The 17,581-nt window shown below is 41.4% G+C and overlaps 2 protein-coding genes across 4 annotated transcripts in view; one reads left to right on the forward strand and one right to left on the reverse strand.

Moving 5' to 3' along the window:
- flrt1b (fibronectin leucine rich transmembrane protein 1b) overlaps window positions 1–15,850 on the forward strand; it is an 18,929-nt gene extending 3,079 nt beyond the window's left edge. Inside the window, exons 2-3 of the mRNA XM_081698801.1 lie at window positions 8,796–9,173; window positions 11,518–15,850. Of these exons, the coding sequence (XP_081554927.1) occupies window positions 11,604–13,763 (2,160 nt within the window). The 5' untranslated portion in view covers window positions 8,796–9,173; window positions 11,518–11,603 and the 3' untranslated portion in view covers window positions 13,764–15,850. The remainder of the gene's footprint in view (window positions 1–8,795; window positions 9,174–11,517) is intronic.
- Window positions 1–17,581, reverse strand: part of macrod1 (mono-ADP ribosylhydrolase 1) — a 62,034-nt gene that overhangs the window by 32,285 nt on the left and 12,168 nt on the right. The window lies entirely within an intron of this gene.

Genomic DNA, 17,581 nt, shown 5'->3' on the forward strand with positions numbered 1-17,581 from the left:
GAAATGTACGTCAGCCTTGTTCGTTAATCAATGTGGCCATTTTAGTCATTGGCACTGAGTGATTTATTTCGGCTGAATCAAACGCCCTTCTGTCGCGCACAGATTTCTGCCTGCGTGCCGGGAGTGGCGGACAGTGAGCAGAAAGGCCGCGTTGTGTAAGAGCTCGAGGCAAGTGGCTCGTGCTGGGGGCCAGCCATGCCGAGGTGAACCGCAGCTCAAAGAATCTCTTACAGCACCACTGTGCTGGTGATGGAGCATCCTAGAGGCCATTAGCAGCTCGAACGTGTCCATGGTAAAGTGAGAGGAGCGGAGGTGCTCTGTGTGCCGCGGGCTGCTGTTCTCTCTGACTCCGGCACATGCAAAAGTGCACGGTTCATGCAAAAAGAGTCGCCAGGGCAGAGGGTGCTCGCTTGTTCACACAAGGCAGTCTTTTTTGTTTCCAATGTCTAGCTTCAGCACATTTTCATATTTATTTACTTACTTTTCTTTACTTGGTCATTTGAGCTCACATTCAAAAATGTTTAAGACGGCAATTTCAAGATGTGTTCAGCGGCTGAGAATAGCAGCTTTTCAAAAAGGAACAGCAGCAGCTCGTAGACTACACTCAAATCATGTGGGTTTACGTATTATGTGGTTTTATGTGTATTGTGTGGTTTTACATGAGCAGAATCTTAGGTGACTCCGACCCAACCTTGGGCTGATGCGGTTTTGGCCTGTTGAGCTTTAGCTGAAGACCCAAACAATACAGCTTTTACACACAGGACAGATAATGGGATGCATGAACCCGTTCAAAACAGCATGATCTAGTTGAGATTCGGTCATGTCCTCATGTGACCTTAGCGTACACAATTTACATTATTTTAAATCAGGCACAGAGGGGGCAGGGCTGTTTCTCGGCAACAAGGATGGGTGAACTAGTACAAAGTGTGTTAAAATGGACTAACATGCATGTCTGAGCTCAGCCCCTTTAAAGTAAGACTTTTCCACACAAAAGCCTGTTATATCATTACAAAACATAAATAATTAACACACTCATTCAAAAAAATTAACTGTGTTCAATGAAGTGATCAAGCTATCTGTAACATGGACAGAGCAGACACATGCATAAGCATTCTCTCATTCACTCACAGTCACCCCCCCACCCCCCACCACACAGCATGGTGTGTAGTAGTTTGGCTCTAATTGAGTTATATAAAAAAGTGCAGGGGCCTCCCATAGGAAGGCTAATCCTGTTCAGCTTGTTGAACATGGTTGATTTCACTTGCTGCTCTCTTAGTGGGGTGTGCTGAACATGTGGGTAACTTTGCTCACTGACCCAAATGCAAAAAAACCCATTAAATATAAAAAGGACTGGCTTTATACTAAAGGCACAAAAGTAGATGCTGTAAAGATTGACCTTTGAGAGTTTTGATTTGAAATAAATACAAAAAATAAAATCAATAGCAACTTTATGGACAGAGAAGAATCATTATTATATATATATATATATGTGTGTGTGTGTGTGTGTGTGTGTATATGTATGTGTGTGTGTGTGTGTGTGTGTGCGCGCGCGCGCGTGCTCACTGTGCTTGTGTGTTTATCGGTTCAATTTTGCTTGATGTCTGAAAGAGCATGTGCGTGTGCGAGTTGTAGCACAGGAGAGAGAGGACCCCAGTGTTTGAATTGCCTGTTTATTTCCAGTCACCGGATCATTTACACAGGCACAGACGGTACAAGTGAAAGAGAGAAAGAATAAAGAGAACAGGGAATATGAAGACATGAAAGAGGTGAAATGGAAAGGTGAAAAGGAGGGATGGAGAGAGAGAGGATTAGGATTTATCAGTATGTTTCTGCTAGCCAGTGTCAAGAGCCCATGCATAATTCCAACTGCAGAAAGACAAGAGAAAGGAAAAGACAGAAGGCAAAGTGAGTAGAGAGAAGCTGTGTTGGGTCTCATAGAAGGATACACACTGATTAACAGAATATGCACTCAAATGCAGAAAAGACTATTAAAGTAACAGTAAGAAATGAGATTAAATATAATCCAACTAATGTGATGAGCAGAGGAAGAGGAAAGATGAAAAGACTGGAACAGGGCTGAGAGGATGAGAATTTTGTTTACACCATTTACCAGTTCATCAGGGGGAGAGAGAAACCAGGAGCGAGTGAGTGTCAGAGAGAGAGAGGAAATCGAGGAGAGGGAAGCATCAAATTATTTCAGTCGCAAAACACTGCATCAAATTTAATAGGCCGCATCCATGCAGCGCTGTGTCAGGTGTGAGTGTGAACGACGGCGGAGAACGCGACAGAAGAAGAAAGGAAGGGAGGGAGGAGAAAAGGGGGAAAAAGTGAGTGAGTGAGCGAGCAAGAGGCGTTTGAAGCACAGACAGTCCGACAACGTGACAATTATTTCAGGGTGAGTGTAGCCAGGAGGAGATCGGATTCAGAGCCATTGGATTTGATGCATACAAGGCAACACCAAATACATACGCTTTCCACGGACACACACACACCTGATCAACAGCAGAAGTGAAGCATAAATTCCTTTAAATTCCCTATCCAGCACAACTCATTAATGTTTTAACCTTTAATACATTTTTTTAAATAGAAATAGATGTATATAGATTGCTCCCAAAACACCCAATACAACAGCAGTAAACACAGACTGAGTATGTCCGCGCGTGCACACGCTCATGTCTGTCCACCAGTATACAGTAACTGTATAGTGTACATCACAGTGACTTACACACCAATAACTTTACCAGCACATACAGCATGGGCCGCTCTTCTGGAATTCCTAACACACTTCAAAACAAGTGAATTTACCAGTAGGAAATATTGTGAATATAGCTGTAAATCCATATAATATAAACCTCACCTGAAAATGAAGTGTAGCAAGCAATGCTAAACTTAGGCCTCCCTGCATGTTACAGTTGGATTAGGGAACAAATTTATATTTTAGGTGCATCAAAAGAAAGCTATATTAAAACAAATAATTCAGCACTAAACCTAAACAAAAAAATAAATAAAAAATTGTGTTCTATTTTTCTGTTTTCTTAATTATCAAATGGTTGGCTTTATAGTTATAAATGGTGCAAAAAAGAAATAGATTTCCAAGAAGGCACAATTTATAATTCAAGAAATTATTACAACCATGAACACAGAACACAGCATGTCCTCTGGTTATTGGATATTATTATGCATTATTATGTATTTTGAGGTACTTACTAAAAAATGACTAAAAACGTACTAGGAGCTAGCTTGACAGCTACTAGCCTCACTCCAGTTACCTGTTGTCCTATGCCTATGTCCTTTCAACTTCTGGAAGTGCAGTGTATTTAATCTTGCACAAACAAGGCTGAGAAGGTGAATGTTACTGAAACAAATGAAACAAATCTGTATTTATATGACATGTAGTACTGATAAAGAATTGATGCAGATGGAAGATTATAGAGAATGTGTGAAGATGTGCGGATACATTCAGCATAGAGCAGAACTGTACACACACACATGCACGTGCAATAAAACACAAAGTCTCTCTCTCTCACACACACACACACACACACACACACACACACACACACACACACACACACACACAAAAAAACCCCCACATTGTAGGTCGCTATATAAAATGAAATCAATAGTTACTAAATGCAAATTGAAATTTTGCGATCTTAGAATTATGCCCACCTAGAAATCTGAGACCATTTTGGTACAGTCTACAACTCTAAAACCAAGCATTTGACGTACTGAAAATACACTTTTTTAAAAAGCTGGAATATCCCTTTAATAAACATTGACACCTGTATTATATACAATAAATTTGATCAAAACATCCAGTAAGAGCAATCTAATTTTACAGAGGCCCCTGTTAAATCGTTTTTTTTGCCTCTCCAAAACTAGAACCAGTTACTCAGCCGAAAGTTCTTATTTAATAATATCTTTTCCAAACTTTTTTGGTTACCCATATGAAGAATCCTCATAAGGAACTCAAGTATACCTGAATATCCTTCTTTCATGATTTGATGAAACTGTTGTGATACCATTTGAATAAAATATATAGCATCAATAGTAGATGCTGACAGTAAGGTTCCTCAATGCATAAGCATTATTTTCAATTCTGTACAACTTGCACTGAAAAATATTTTTAGCCATTTGGAACAGTGTTGTAGGAGATGCATGAAGCATTTGGAGCAAATGTTTTCGTGACCGCTGAAAAACAATCATATCAAATTATTTAAATTTTAGTCAATGTTTCTTTTGGATTCGAATGCGTTTCATTACCACGTATGAGAAACGGGTCGATATCAGCAAAAGAAGGTGGCTCAGATATCAAGGAAGACATTTTAAAGGAAACTGATCTGATTCCATCATGTTAGTTTGAGCAAATCGCATGATAACTGCCGGGCTGAGCACAGTTTATACACCGCCAAAGAGTTTAAATGGAGTGTTTTATTCACGTTTACGATTAAAACTATAACGTTCAAATGCACATATCCACATGTGATTGTTTGCATGGCTGTCATTTTGATAACCCAGCGTGGGGGGACCGGGTTAGCGGCCTCCCAGCGAGAGCGACTTTTCACCAGGTTTCCACGCCAGCGGCCATTTATATATCTGTTCTTTTAAACAAAAAAAAAAGTTTGGCTGTGAAGTAAAGCAAGTTCAGGGTTTGGGAAAAGGAGCAGAAACCCGATAACAGATAAAGGAGAAATAAATCACCAAGCTCATAAAGCGCCCTCCTTCTCAATTCAGTTAGTGTATTCAAACCACATGAAAACGCGTAAGAGCTGCTGAGTTTGCCATTAGCCTGCTGAGTTTTGAGATGGACTGGAAAATCTGAATAAGATTAATAAAATCTGAATAATAATATGCTAACTCACTGATTTAGATTTTTTTGGCTCGAAAGAATAATCATCTTGTAATCGTTATCAGATTACATTTCTGATGGTTTTAAGATGAAGTTAAAAGAGATTCGTTGTACAGGTAGCCTCTCCGTTTTCTCACATGGCGCTTGGTGTGTGTGGGGTGTGTAGCAGGTAGAACAGTGATTTACCAATGAAATTCACAAGAAGAAATAATTAAGTTGATGCGGTATTACAAGTGCATTCAGTAATGAGGAAGCAATGCAGAGGAACCGTAGTGTAAATATCAGAAGTCAGTGAGTGAGGCAGCAATACTGTGCAGAGGGAGAGAGCGAGTGCACAAAAAAGCCACCAAATGACTGAAGCTTTAAAAATATTCTCTCCATTTTTAATGAAAAATCGATATCGAGCGCCATTCAAATGCAAGACATCTATCTGTATTGGACTGGTGCGAAAAAATTCGTATAGTGCCATCTCTAACTTCATTTCACAGTAAACTTCAGCAACATCAGGTTGACAATGTTTATAATGTTCGGCTTACACGAAAACCTCAAGATGAACATGGGAATAATATTTCATTATTTGATAGAATCATTTTGTAGCCTTTAAAACAATGTTCCAGTTAAAATAGATATATTGTTACACCCCTAGTAAGTATTAAATAAGTAGTAAGCCCCAAGTAGAAAATCTTTCAGAGGTAAATTGTGTGTAGATAGACCATTGTGAATCTATGTCAAATAGATACATAAAACAGGCCCATCATTGTTGATCAAAATCAACTTTACCATGAGAAATATGGAGAAAAACAAACAAACAAAAAAACCAACAACAACAGGCCCATCTCCAGCAGCTAAATGGGCAAAAACAAATCCTCAATCCCCCTTAGTGGCACTTTAACAATGTTAAAAAACAGACTGGGGGAGTGAATTAAACAAATGTAATGATGGTGAAGGCAGATTTTATAGTGCACGCGTGCGCACACAGCACGCTAGAGTCCCATCTCAGAGTCCAAGTGAGGTCACCACGGGACTGAGAAAGTACATCCGGTTCAAATTAGGGACCAACAGAATGTGTTTAAGGGAACGTCAGGCCTTGTATACATTAACGGCATTACGGCTGACCAATATTCAGTTTGTGTGTGTGTGTGTGTGTGAGAGAGAGAGGGAGAGAGAGAGAAAAAAATAGTCAAAAATAGCCTGTGAAGATGGAATCAGTTATGAAAATGCTCCGATTGAAAAACAAAAACTGAACGAACAAACAAAGAAACAAACGCATGGAGCCCCAAACAGCCTTGTTAACCTTTTACCCTCAGCCCCCCTCCCTCCGGCCCGCGCCCCCTCCACCCCCCCTTTCCCGCTCCCCCTCACTGTTGCAGTTGTTCATGCAAAAAGGCTGCTGTGTGCAGCTCTGTGTTGAGAGGCTGGTCACATCCCTCCATCTCCGTGCGTCTCCCGCCGATTTTCCCTCCCATCGCCAAATTATCCTTGATTACCTTTAGCCAATTATCATCAGATCTCACACACACACGCGCACACACATTATTATTCAGAGCCACAGGCAGTTTGAGAGCGAGGCCGTCACTAGCTGTAGGAGGGAGAGAGAGGGGGAAAAAAAAGGCCTGGTTTCCAGACACCTCTCATCAAGGTGTTTGTGGAGAGTAACTGTCAAAGCACCTCTGTGTAGCAATTACTTTCCTTCTCCTGCTTCTGAATGCTACATAATTAGGCTTTGCACTGCGGACGGCTTTGATACAGAAACCGAAGCTTCATTAGGTGATGATCCTGGTGTGGAGGATTTATTAGCGCGAGCCTGTGGAATGTTCTAGAATGTTTGAGGGGGCTCTGGATTTCTGAGTTACGACCGACGAGCCTGATGACTGAAGTTCAGGCCCAGGCTTCAGGGGAGCGGCCTAGGTGTCGTGCGCTTACCTCTGAAGCGGACATGCTGGCTGGCCCAACCCCCTCCAGTACACACACGTATGCAGTCTTCAGTACTGCACCGGGCCCCTGAGGGCAGCATTCCAATCATATCACATTAACCGAGTGCTTTATTATCGTCCTTACGTGCTAGTGACCAGACGCGAACACAAAATATTCTGTTTGTTTACACTGTTTACGTGTCTATATATCAATGCCATTCATCAAGCCCTGCCCTGAATTAATAATGAGTTGGATCTGGTGCGGAATAATTATTTTATGATGTACTTTAGTAATATTTTATGACAAAGCAGTGTGAGGGATGAGAAAGGCCATTAACTTTTCATGTTCTTTCATGATCTTGAGACAAAGACAAGGGAGTGGTGAATATGTGCATGTGTGTGGGGGTGTGGGTGGGTGTGTGGGTGTGCACGCGCGCTAGATTGTCAGTGTCGTGAATTCAGACTCTGGTGGGCTTAAACCCTACTTTGCCTGACAGTAATTTCTGTCTACAAATTTCATTCCAATGGATTCATCAATCTTCCTTCTTCTCTTTACCTCTCCATCTGCCACTTTCTTTCCCTCACTCACTTTCTCTCTCTCTCTCTCTCTCTCTCTCCCCCACATAGTAAATGAGAAACTGAAAGGCAGAAATTTGGAGTTACGTGCAGAGGATAGTTAAACAACCTCACACACACACACACACACACGGGTGTACTAACATATAAACACACACAGGGAATTCATCAATTATCCCAGAGTGCCCCCCCCCACACACACACATACACACAACTGGAACTCTATTGTAAAATGGAGAATTGTTCTGTTGTGGGGTCACACAGTCTGGGGCAAAGTGCAGAGGTCATAGCTGGTCTTACGGTCATCAGATCTCATTATCACACTGAATCCACGTCTTTTAGAATATAGAAGAGAAGGAAAAGGGGAAAAGAGAAAAAGGGAGAGAGAGAGAGAGAGAGAGAAAAGGGCAGCAAGAGCACCCAGTGAGAAGAGAGAGGGAGAACAAAGCATAAAACCGCAAGAAGCAATGGGAGAGAGCATGAAAGACAGAGAGAAAGAAGAGAGACAGAGCGCGAGAGAGAGGTGACATGGTAGACGGTGAACCGTGAGCCAAGGACAGAAGGAAACGCATCTCAGTGAGCGCTGAGCAGCATCCGAATATGTGCCTGTCTGATTTCGCCCCTCCTTTTCATGCCAAGTAGAAGCACTGATTAACTAAAAATCCCCAAATACATTATTGATTTTAATTAGCCCACGCATTCATTATTACGCTGGTGAAGCTTCATTCTTTTTGCATTAACCCTGAGAGCTGGAAAATGTTCGCAGTCTCCCCACGCAGGCTGGTACAGCTCTCCAGTGATCCATTTCCACCTGCCTCCATCTGCACAGCCCACACTGCAGGCTGCGCATCAGGAATATTGTTTTTGAACACCGCTACTTTCTGATTGGAACGTGGGAGAGCAGTTAAATAGGGAGTCAATGGGTCCTAGAAGGGACTTTAAAAATTACAAACTCTTTTGCAAAGCCACCACATGTCAGGCCTGGGAAATATAACACGGCGCTGCAAAGGATGATAACGGCCACTGGTGTAAATGTTGGGGTCCCGTGATGGCCGTTGTGGTAAACATAAATGCAGAGCAATCAAATATGCAGAGGGCCCAGCCTACAAGTTTAAACATGAACTTACTACACTCATATATCTGTAACTTTTAAGAGGGAGAGCTAGTCTGTTATTTTGCAATACTGCAATGAAACAGACTGTGTGGTGTACAGTGTCACCATCTTGTGAGAAAAGCGAGCCAGATAGTTTGTGCATTCCTGTTTTGCTCTGGCCGATGGCTTAGAGCAGTCCATAAAAGAGATTTTCCATTTAATTCTGCACACTGAACCTTACTTCTCTGACTTTTAAAGCTGCCATTTGTTGAGAGTGGTTGCTTTAAGGTCAAAGATATTTTAAAGTGGTACAATGTGAATATGAATGATTTCACTCAGTTGCGATTTGTCTTCCTTACAGGTCTTAAAATTGAGGCAGTCCTGCTCATCACTGATGTGAGGATACACAATCAAAATGTTGACAATGCCCCTGGATGTACAAAGGCTTCAACCTACAACATCAGATACAAGGTCTTTTAGCTTTACAAGCTGGAAGAAACAGTAACTGCCTTGTTTCATTAAGACTGGAAAACATCCTCTGGATGGAGTCATGCTGGTCTCAGTGCCTACACTGAACAAGAACCCTATCAGTAATGGCTGCCGCGGGAATCAGTCACTGACGAAGGAGGGTATGCAGTGAGACATCTAACTAAATAATTTACCTCTCAATACTGATTATAGTTCGAATCCTCCTTAGCTGCTACCAAGGCAAAGGACCTTCCAATTCATTCTCAAGAGGGTAAGATACATTTTTCCTTAACATTTCTTGTGTTATAGTGAATGTCAGCAAAATTAAAAGGTGCTATGTTGACAGTGAGAAGCCCAGAGCTCCCAAGTTAAGCAATATTTTAGACAAGCTGCCAGAGTCCCACAACCTCTAAAACTTGTAGAAACAGGACTGCTGAGATAATTGAAGACAAAGTGTCAGGAAGCGGAAGCCAAATTTACTCCCCTAATAGCCTACGTTTAAAAAATGAAGCACAAACAAGGGCAAAATACAGGAAAGATTTAAGGAAAAAGAAAATGGGATGGATACAGGAGCCAGGGAAGAAAGATTCCAGATGTACACCCTAGCAGCACACACAGCAGTACGCTCTCTCACTCCTTCCCCTCTGTTTTACTGTCGGCTTAAGATAAATGGATTATGATGAAAGGGCAAGACTGTAGCACATTTTATTAGATATTCAAAAGGATGGCATCTTGACGCAGGCTTTCTCTGGCATTCCCTCTTCACCTCCCTCACAGTACCTGCCTTCTCTTGTGTTGGAACGCAAACATTTCCAGCCTGGACAGGTGAATGATTTTATGTTAAAAATACCCAAACACACACATACTCCACAAACAGTTAAGGCTGACGTTTTCAGCCAAAGTACCTCATTTTATGAACAACAATGGAAATGATGCAACAGACAAATAACATTCATAAATTCAATGGAAATTATGGAAAGATGATTTGACAAAAACAAATCTGAATTAAAGATTTTTATATATTACATTTGTTTGGCAAATAAGTTTGTTTTTTTTTTTGTTTTTCCCCCTCCCAAAATGCCACTCACACCTGCCCAAAATACATTGAATTGGCATAGCAAACCACATGCAAAATTATTTCTCACTACAAATCTCAGTCTGCATCATTCTGTGTAAACCAACTTGATCAGTTTTGCATGGTAGCTAGCTCTGTTTAAGGGCTTGTTTTGCATGAAGTTGCTGCCTGAGGCAACAGTGTGGTGCAGCCAAGGGGTAGCTAACCAGCTCCCATCTGGCCTGGCCAACAGCACAAACAAGCCCCACCGCTGCCCCACGAGACAGCAGGCTGCAAAAAGAATGAGGCCCCAGCAGAGAACAATGCACATACACCTAGAGTGACAAAAACATACAAGAATACAAACAAGTGTTGGCCAGGTCTCTTTTGTGTATCTGCCAGTGTGAAAGAAAGACAGAAAGGGCGGTATCCAGTCAACATACAGTGAACTTATATGGTGTAGTATGCTTGTGCAAAACATGCTGCATTTCATTACAAACTAACTTCTTGCGTGATTTCTACCACAGCCTGAAGGCTTGCATTATGCAACTTTGGAGATGGCTTCAGCAGTAAAGCTGGTCTGAGCACCATGTCAGAGAGACGTAGAGTGATCATTTGTGTTACTGTGATTAGTTTTGGGAGCAGTTTTGTTCAAATATCCAGCTATCCAGCATGACCAGCTTTCGATTCGTTATCAATATGTCTTGTGACAGTCAGGAGTTGTGTCACCCGTGACCTGTCACATTTTGCATGATTTTGTCTGAGCCCTTAACCATCGAAATTGGCAGCACTTGCATGTTTTAAGCTGTCTGAAAAAAAGGAACATTTGTTACTTGTTTCTTTAGTCTTTGACATTTGAAGAAGCGTACATTTTAGACCGAGGGGGGACAGGATGCAGAACGAGTGCACAGAAGTCATTTCCATCTTAATTTCAAGTGTTTCCTCTTCCTCGTTCCTCCATTTCCCTTTGATAAGTCACCGATGGAGGCCTATGTAGGACACACACACGAAACCATACAAAACCCATCATCTTAGCCCACAGTTTGTGAAGAGTGAGATCTTTCTTTGGCTTTCCAAGCAGTCTGCGAATAATTTAGTCTTTTGAAATTTTGAAATCACGTAATGCATGTCAATTTGTACCAACCAAGTGGGGTCTGTCCTTAAATTCCAAATGCAAAATAAAAGCTGCAGCAGGGATCAAATGTCAGTCGATTCAGTTATCACGTCACATCATCTCTCTCTGCTTCTCCACCATCTCATTCTTTTATTGTTCATCTCCGTCTTTCTAGAATTCCACCAAAAGGATACAATCTGTTGTTCTCTCATCATCCAAATAAAGCATGAGTTAGGAAAACAGTTTGCTGTCTCATATCTGGCTCAACCTTCTTCCCTCTTTTCACAATGGACATTTATATGTATAAAAGTGTAGTTAACATGTGGGAGGATTACAGAAAAGAGAATAATTTATAATGTAGATGAGATGGGTCTGTAATTTTACATGTCAAGATCGTACAATAGCTTCAGCACAGGTTGTTCACCTGTCTCTCTCTGATCCCCACAGGGACCAACAGTGCTGGCGGGAAACAGGGACACGTTTTACAACAGAGTTCCCATCAAGAAGTTTGAGGAGTTTGGAAAAACTACACTATGGCAGCCGAAAGCCTGATTGAGCTCAGAGACTGGCTGTTCCTGCTGCTCCTCTGCCTCACATTATTGGTCGAAGTGCTGGAGTTTGCTGCAGCAACAGCTGCCATCACTGAGGCTGCGCTTGGGGAGGCGGAGCTTCAAGGTGAAGTTCCATGTCCATCAGCATGTAGGTGCGACGATGGTTTCATTTACTGCAACGACCGTGGATTAAGCATCATACCACCATTACCGTTAACAGCAGCTGTGCTTTATTTACAAAACAATCGCATTGACAACGCTGGTCTACCGGTCTCGTTAGAGAGGCGAATGACTGTTCGTGTAGTTTATCTTTATGACAATGAGCTCGATGACTTTCCAACACACCTGCCTCCATCGTTGCGTGAACTCCATCTTCAGGACAACAATATACGAACGTTGCCTCGTGCTGCTCTTGCACGTTTACCATTGCTCGAGAAGCTGCACATGGACGATAATTCAATTTCAACTGTGAGTATTGAAGAAAAGGCCTTTGCAAATAATCCACGGCTACGACTTCTCTTCTTGTCACGCAACCATCTCTCGAGCATACCCTCAGGGCTGCCGTCATCACTAGAGGAGCTTCGATTAGATGATAACCGAATTTCTACTATTCCAACACACGCGTTCAGGGGACTCGCCTCCCTTAGACGCCTCTTCCTTGATGGGAACCTGTTGGCAAATCAGCGCATAGCTGATGATACATTTTCACGACTGTCTAATTTAACAGAGCTCTCTTTGGTACGCAACTCACTTCAGTCACCACCTTTAAACCTTCCCAGCACTCATCTACTTCGACTGTATCTTCAGGACAACGCCATGGTGCACATGCCACGGAGTTCCCTGGAAGGCATGCGAAGGTTACAGAAGCTTGACTTGTCAGGCAACAACCTCACAACCCTACCCAGGGGTTTATTCAGGGACTTGGACAGCATTTCACAGCTGCTTCTCCGTGGGAATCCCTGGTATTGTGGCTGCAACCTACGCTGGCTACATGATTGGTTGCATGTCCGAGGCTCATCGGTAACTGTCAGGGGTCTAACCTGTCACGGTCCAGAAAAAGCCAGGGGCAAAACTCTTAGGGACCTCACAAGTCAGATGGAACAATGTGAGGTAGATGGACCTGGGGGAGGTGGTGGATTGGGTGGAAGTGATGGAGCCAAGAGAGACCAAGGAGATTTTCCAACAAACACTCCAACCACAACAACCCCTCCACTTCCACAAGGTTCTCTATTTACCCTCAGGTCCAGACGACCTGTGCACAGGTACCCTGATTTGGGACAGGATGGCTCTGTTGTTGGTGCAGATGGGGTTACTGGCAAGTCATTAGTTATCAGTGTGAAGCCTTTAACTCCAGAGACAGTCCATATTACATGGCAGGCTGCTCAACCAGCCTCAGCTTTCAGGCTGTCATGGTTAAGGCTAGGCAACAACCCAGCCATGGGTTCCATTACAGAGACACTGGTCCCAGGGGACCGACGAGAGTATTTACTTACTCAATTACAACCCCATTCAAGTTATATTATCTGCTTGGTGCCTCTTGTTGTGAACAAGGGAAAATGGACATCGATTACAGCAACAGGAGGGTTAAATATGAACTCTGAGTCAGAGCATGAGCATCCTGCTTGTGCTAGAACAGAGACAGCTTATCCCCAACTTCAACCTGGTACTGACCAAGGCCAGGATGAACAGGGTTCAGATGAACTAACATCCTTACCACTTGCAGGGATTATAGGAGGGGTAACTGCATGTGTTTCCTTATTCTTAATTTTTGGGATCTTCTGCTGGTATGGACATCGTGCAGGGTACCTTACAGCTGACGATCACACTGTCTACGGACGAGATGTTGTCGCTTCCCGTAGTAGTGGCAAGCATTATGATGACTACGTCGAATCTGGTACAATTAAGGACAACTCAATCTTAGAGATTGGGACTCCTGGTTTCCAGATGACGCCACTGGCAGCCCATCATCCCTTGCAACCAAAAGCAAAGGTTGAGGACATGACATACATTCATACTATTTTTCCCTCAAATAATACAACACTTTACAGGAGCACCCTCAATCACACAGCAAATCCAGGCTATGGGACCAACCGTGGATACAGAGAAGGAGGAATACCAGATATAGATTATGCCTACACGTGATGGCCTCTGTACTGTCCCCCATCTGTTTTGGCCACTACTTTTCAAACAGTAGCTAAGTAGGGGTTTGTTCATTTCTGTAGGTTCCAAAGTAGGGGGTGTGCCAATTCTGAAGTAGCTTGTATATCACTCTTATCCATAGTCATTCATAACATAAAAGTTGGCTGAATAATTTGTTTTAAATAAACATTTCTCCAAATAAAGTGTAAAGTACATCATAATTCACATGATAAAGAAGTCAGTTAAACCCTTGAATTCAACTCAGTTGCTGCTTTAATCAGACTTCCTAGTTGCCCATATATTCCAAAAATGAAACATATTCCATAAGGAGCAAAATGTGTCATTGACCACTTAACAATGGGTGCAAAGCCAGAGCACCCTGTGAAGGGCTTTAAATGATTTGTGTTGATTTATTCAGGTCATGGTTCATGCTTCTCCTACACAAGAAAATGAAATGACCTAATTGTCAAATGCATAATCATGAAACAAGTTGACACACTTGGCACACCCCTTCTCCAATATACCCTTTGTGCCTCCTTCAGTCTGTTTCCAGTCTGTCTGTTATTCAATACAATGTGGGGCAAAAACGGTCCCTAGAATATGCTTGTATCACCTAAAAGAAACAAAAAAGTGCCAGAGATACCACTCTTGGTATTGACATTATCCAAATTGGGTGAAATTTACTGTCCTTCTTAGTACCAATGATTACCCGTTATCCTTAAGATATGTCATATTAAGGGGTAAACGTTTTAGCATAAAAATAAGTTGTATAATGAGGAATCAGGTGTGTATAGTTATAGCTTTACTACCTGTATTGTATATATTTGCTGGTGGAAAAGGGTGCCTTCGAATTCTTTGGGACACGTACTATGGCAACAACAAACCAAGAACAAAAAGGGAAAACAAAAAGAAAAAAAAGTCATTTGTTTGTTTGTGATTCAGATTCAATGTCCTTATTCTCCCCATTCTGACTCTGTTTGCTTTTCTTTTATTCTTGCCTGTTTTTCCTGTGCACGCTGTGCGAAGACTTTGTTCCTAGCCCAGAGAACTGACAGGGGTGATAACAGTTTCGACAATGAAGAAACTCAAACTGCTACTGGGTTTCTTTCCTTTTAATGAGATAGAAAAGGAAAGGAGAGAATGTGTCAGGAAACAGCAGGTTGGGCAGAGGGTGGTAATGAAATCTGTCATAAAAATACAGGTATTTGGTAGATGTCCATTTTAAAATAAAGTGGATTTATCCTGTATCATATAAAAGGTGTTTCCTGTATATCTGCACACTCTCAGTTAAGTTTAATAATTTTACTCCCTCAAAGAAATACAGGAACAATTAAAATTATTTTTTCCTTCCAAAAGACAAAACCAGAACAAGACAGGAAATCAGTCAGGATCTTTAAAACAAACAAACAACCCCCCCCCCCCTTTAAAAGACAATCATGTCAGGGAAACATTTTTTAATTCACAATTCAATCCAAACTGACAGGCTCATACAGATAAAACAGGCATTTTCATACAAATCTAATACAAGCTAATAGGAAAGGGGCGTCAAAACAAAGTCTGGAGAAAAAGACAAATTCTGAATCCAATGAAGGGCAAAGAGCTGTTAGCAAAGATTTCCATGAGTTTAACTCTGTCACTGTCATCTCTATGTAACAGGACAAGTGGTATATCCACCCATACCCTTAAGGTACTGAAACCACTGAAATCAGGGAAGTATATGGACTGGAAAAAAAAATGTAACACTGGGGACCGCGACATCTTGTGTATGGGCCGTGAGTTGTAGAGCAGTACACAGTAAGTCTCTAAAATGGTTGTGGACAATCTTGTACCCAGCATATTGCATAAAAATGGGAAGCAACACTTGTAAAGATGGAATGTTAGGAATGTTGGAAAATGCAGTTAATAGTACTTAGACCCTTTAATTTTTCTGCCTTTTATGAAATATTGTGAAAGTGAAATATTTTAACAAATAGTGAATCTGTCAGTTCTTCACTTCTCAAAGGAAAATTCTCTGCAATGAATATAGCTTGTTTTTCCAAAAGTGTAGTATGTATGCATATTATATATATATATATATATATATATATATATATATATATATATATATATATATATAAATATAAATAAATATAAAAACACACACACACAATAAAAGGAGTGGTGATGAACTGCATTTCTGTATAGTTTTACAACAAGCTATAAATTACATCAAAAGGACAATAAACTGTTCTTCCCAAGCTTTCAAAAATAAATGCATTTTCACGTCATATGAAACCTCCATGTCAGTTCATAAGGACCCAGTGGACCATAACTGTTCAAGAATAATACTTTCAAATCAGTTACAGGCAGGTACGGCATTACTGTTAATGGGCCAAGTGAACGAGCAAGAGAGAAAGTGTATGGATTGTGTGTTTAAGAGCAGACATGTCTTCAATCTGAAGAGTGTGGTAATGCCTGTGTAAGCAACACAATGGATCAATATAATGAGGGGGGTGTGGGTCTAAATGTCCAGCTAAGACACAGAAAGGATTTAAACAGAAGCTCTTTCTCTGTATGTAAGCAAACTCTTTACTTAAATTTCAATGAGTAGTTATTTGCACCTGTTCCCCATCTGTGTAATTATCATCTTAATAGAATTCCAGATAATTCGGCAAAATCTCTTGGCTACTTATAATGTCAAATGATTGCTTTGTCAAATGATTGTCTTATTAAGTCTGTGATTGTGCTAAAGATCCAAATGAGGCGGAACATACCAATATAGTCTAAAACATCAGTGGAATATGCTAGCATGAGAGACTCTGTGTGTGTGTGTGTGTGTGTGTGTGTGTGTGTGTGTGTGTGCGCAATAGAGCAAAATTAGTCTGGGCTAATTGGTGTGAGCACTGCGTTGATGGATTGGACATCTGTATTAGCCAAAAGAAACACTAACAGTGCAGGCTGAATGTTGGGATCTTGGTAGTTTAGGACCTACTGAAAGGGCCACCTGAAGGGCTACCTCTCATGAACCACAGGGTTATCAGTTTCATTTGATGAAGCCCAGGTTTGGACAAGCCCTGTTACACTGAAGGATTTTGCACAAATTCACACTATACCAAGCGAGACCCAACTGGGAATGTTCAACCAATATGCAGACAACAGCATAACAGAAGTGTAGAAGAAACTCTCGGAAGACGTCTCTGATGAACAGCATGCCTCGTCTTCCTGCAGTTACCACATTGGGGCAATTAAGCTAATTAGACTGAGAGAAGACCAACATTCAAGCTTCCTTCATTTGAGCTAAAGTGGCGATTGATTGAGAGAGAATGGAAGGGGTGGGAGGCTTTTAACGAGGCCTGAAATAATTACTATGCACGCTTTTCTGCAAACTCATTCAGTTTGTTTTAAAACCACCAGACCATTCATTACAGGTTCAGCATCTGAGAGTTCACTCCTCAATGTCATACATCAAACAGAATTTCAATCAAAGCATTCTACATTCTAGGATTTCCAGATGTCGCTTAACTCTCCCATAAATATGAATACCAGACTTGTTCATTTCATTCACCTTTTCACCTCTGAGACAGGAGAGCTCATATCTTTTGGAGTAATTTCCAACAAAATACAACCATCACTCTACCCTACCCAGAAATGCAATGATTTCTAAAGCACTGCGCTACAAAGAATGAAGTACTTTGCCAAACACGATAAAAAAAAAAAAGTTAAAAACCTAAAAAAAAAAAAAAAACCACCCAAAAAAACTGCATCACATGCAAGTGAAAATTCGTAAGCACCTCCAATTGCAATGAATTTATTAGGCACATGACAACTGTTTCCCTCCATCA

The sequence above is a fragment of the Electrophorus electricus genome, chromosome 16 (genome assembly GCF_041902795.1).
Source record: "Electrophorus electricus isolate QZ-2024a chromosome 16, ASM4190279v1, whole genome shotgun sequence".
In the NCBI taxonomy this organism is placed as follows: Eukaryota; Metazoa; Chordata; class Actinopteri; order Gymnotiformes; family Gymnotidae; genus Electrophorus; species Electrophorus electricus.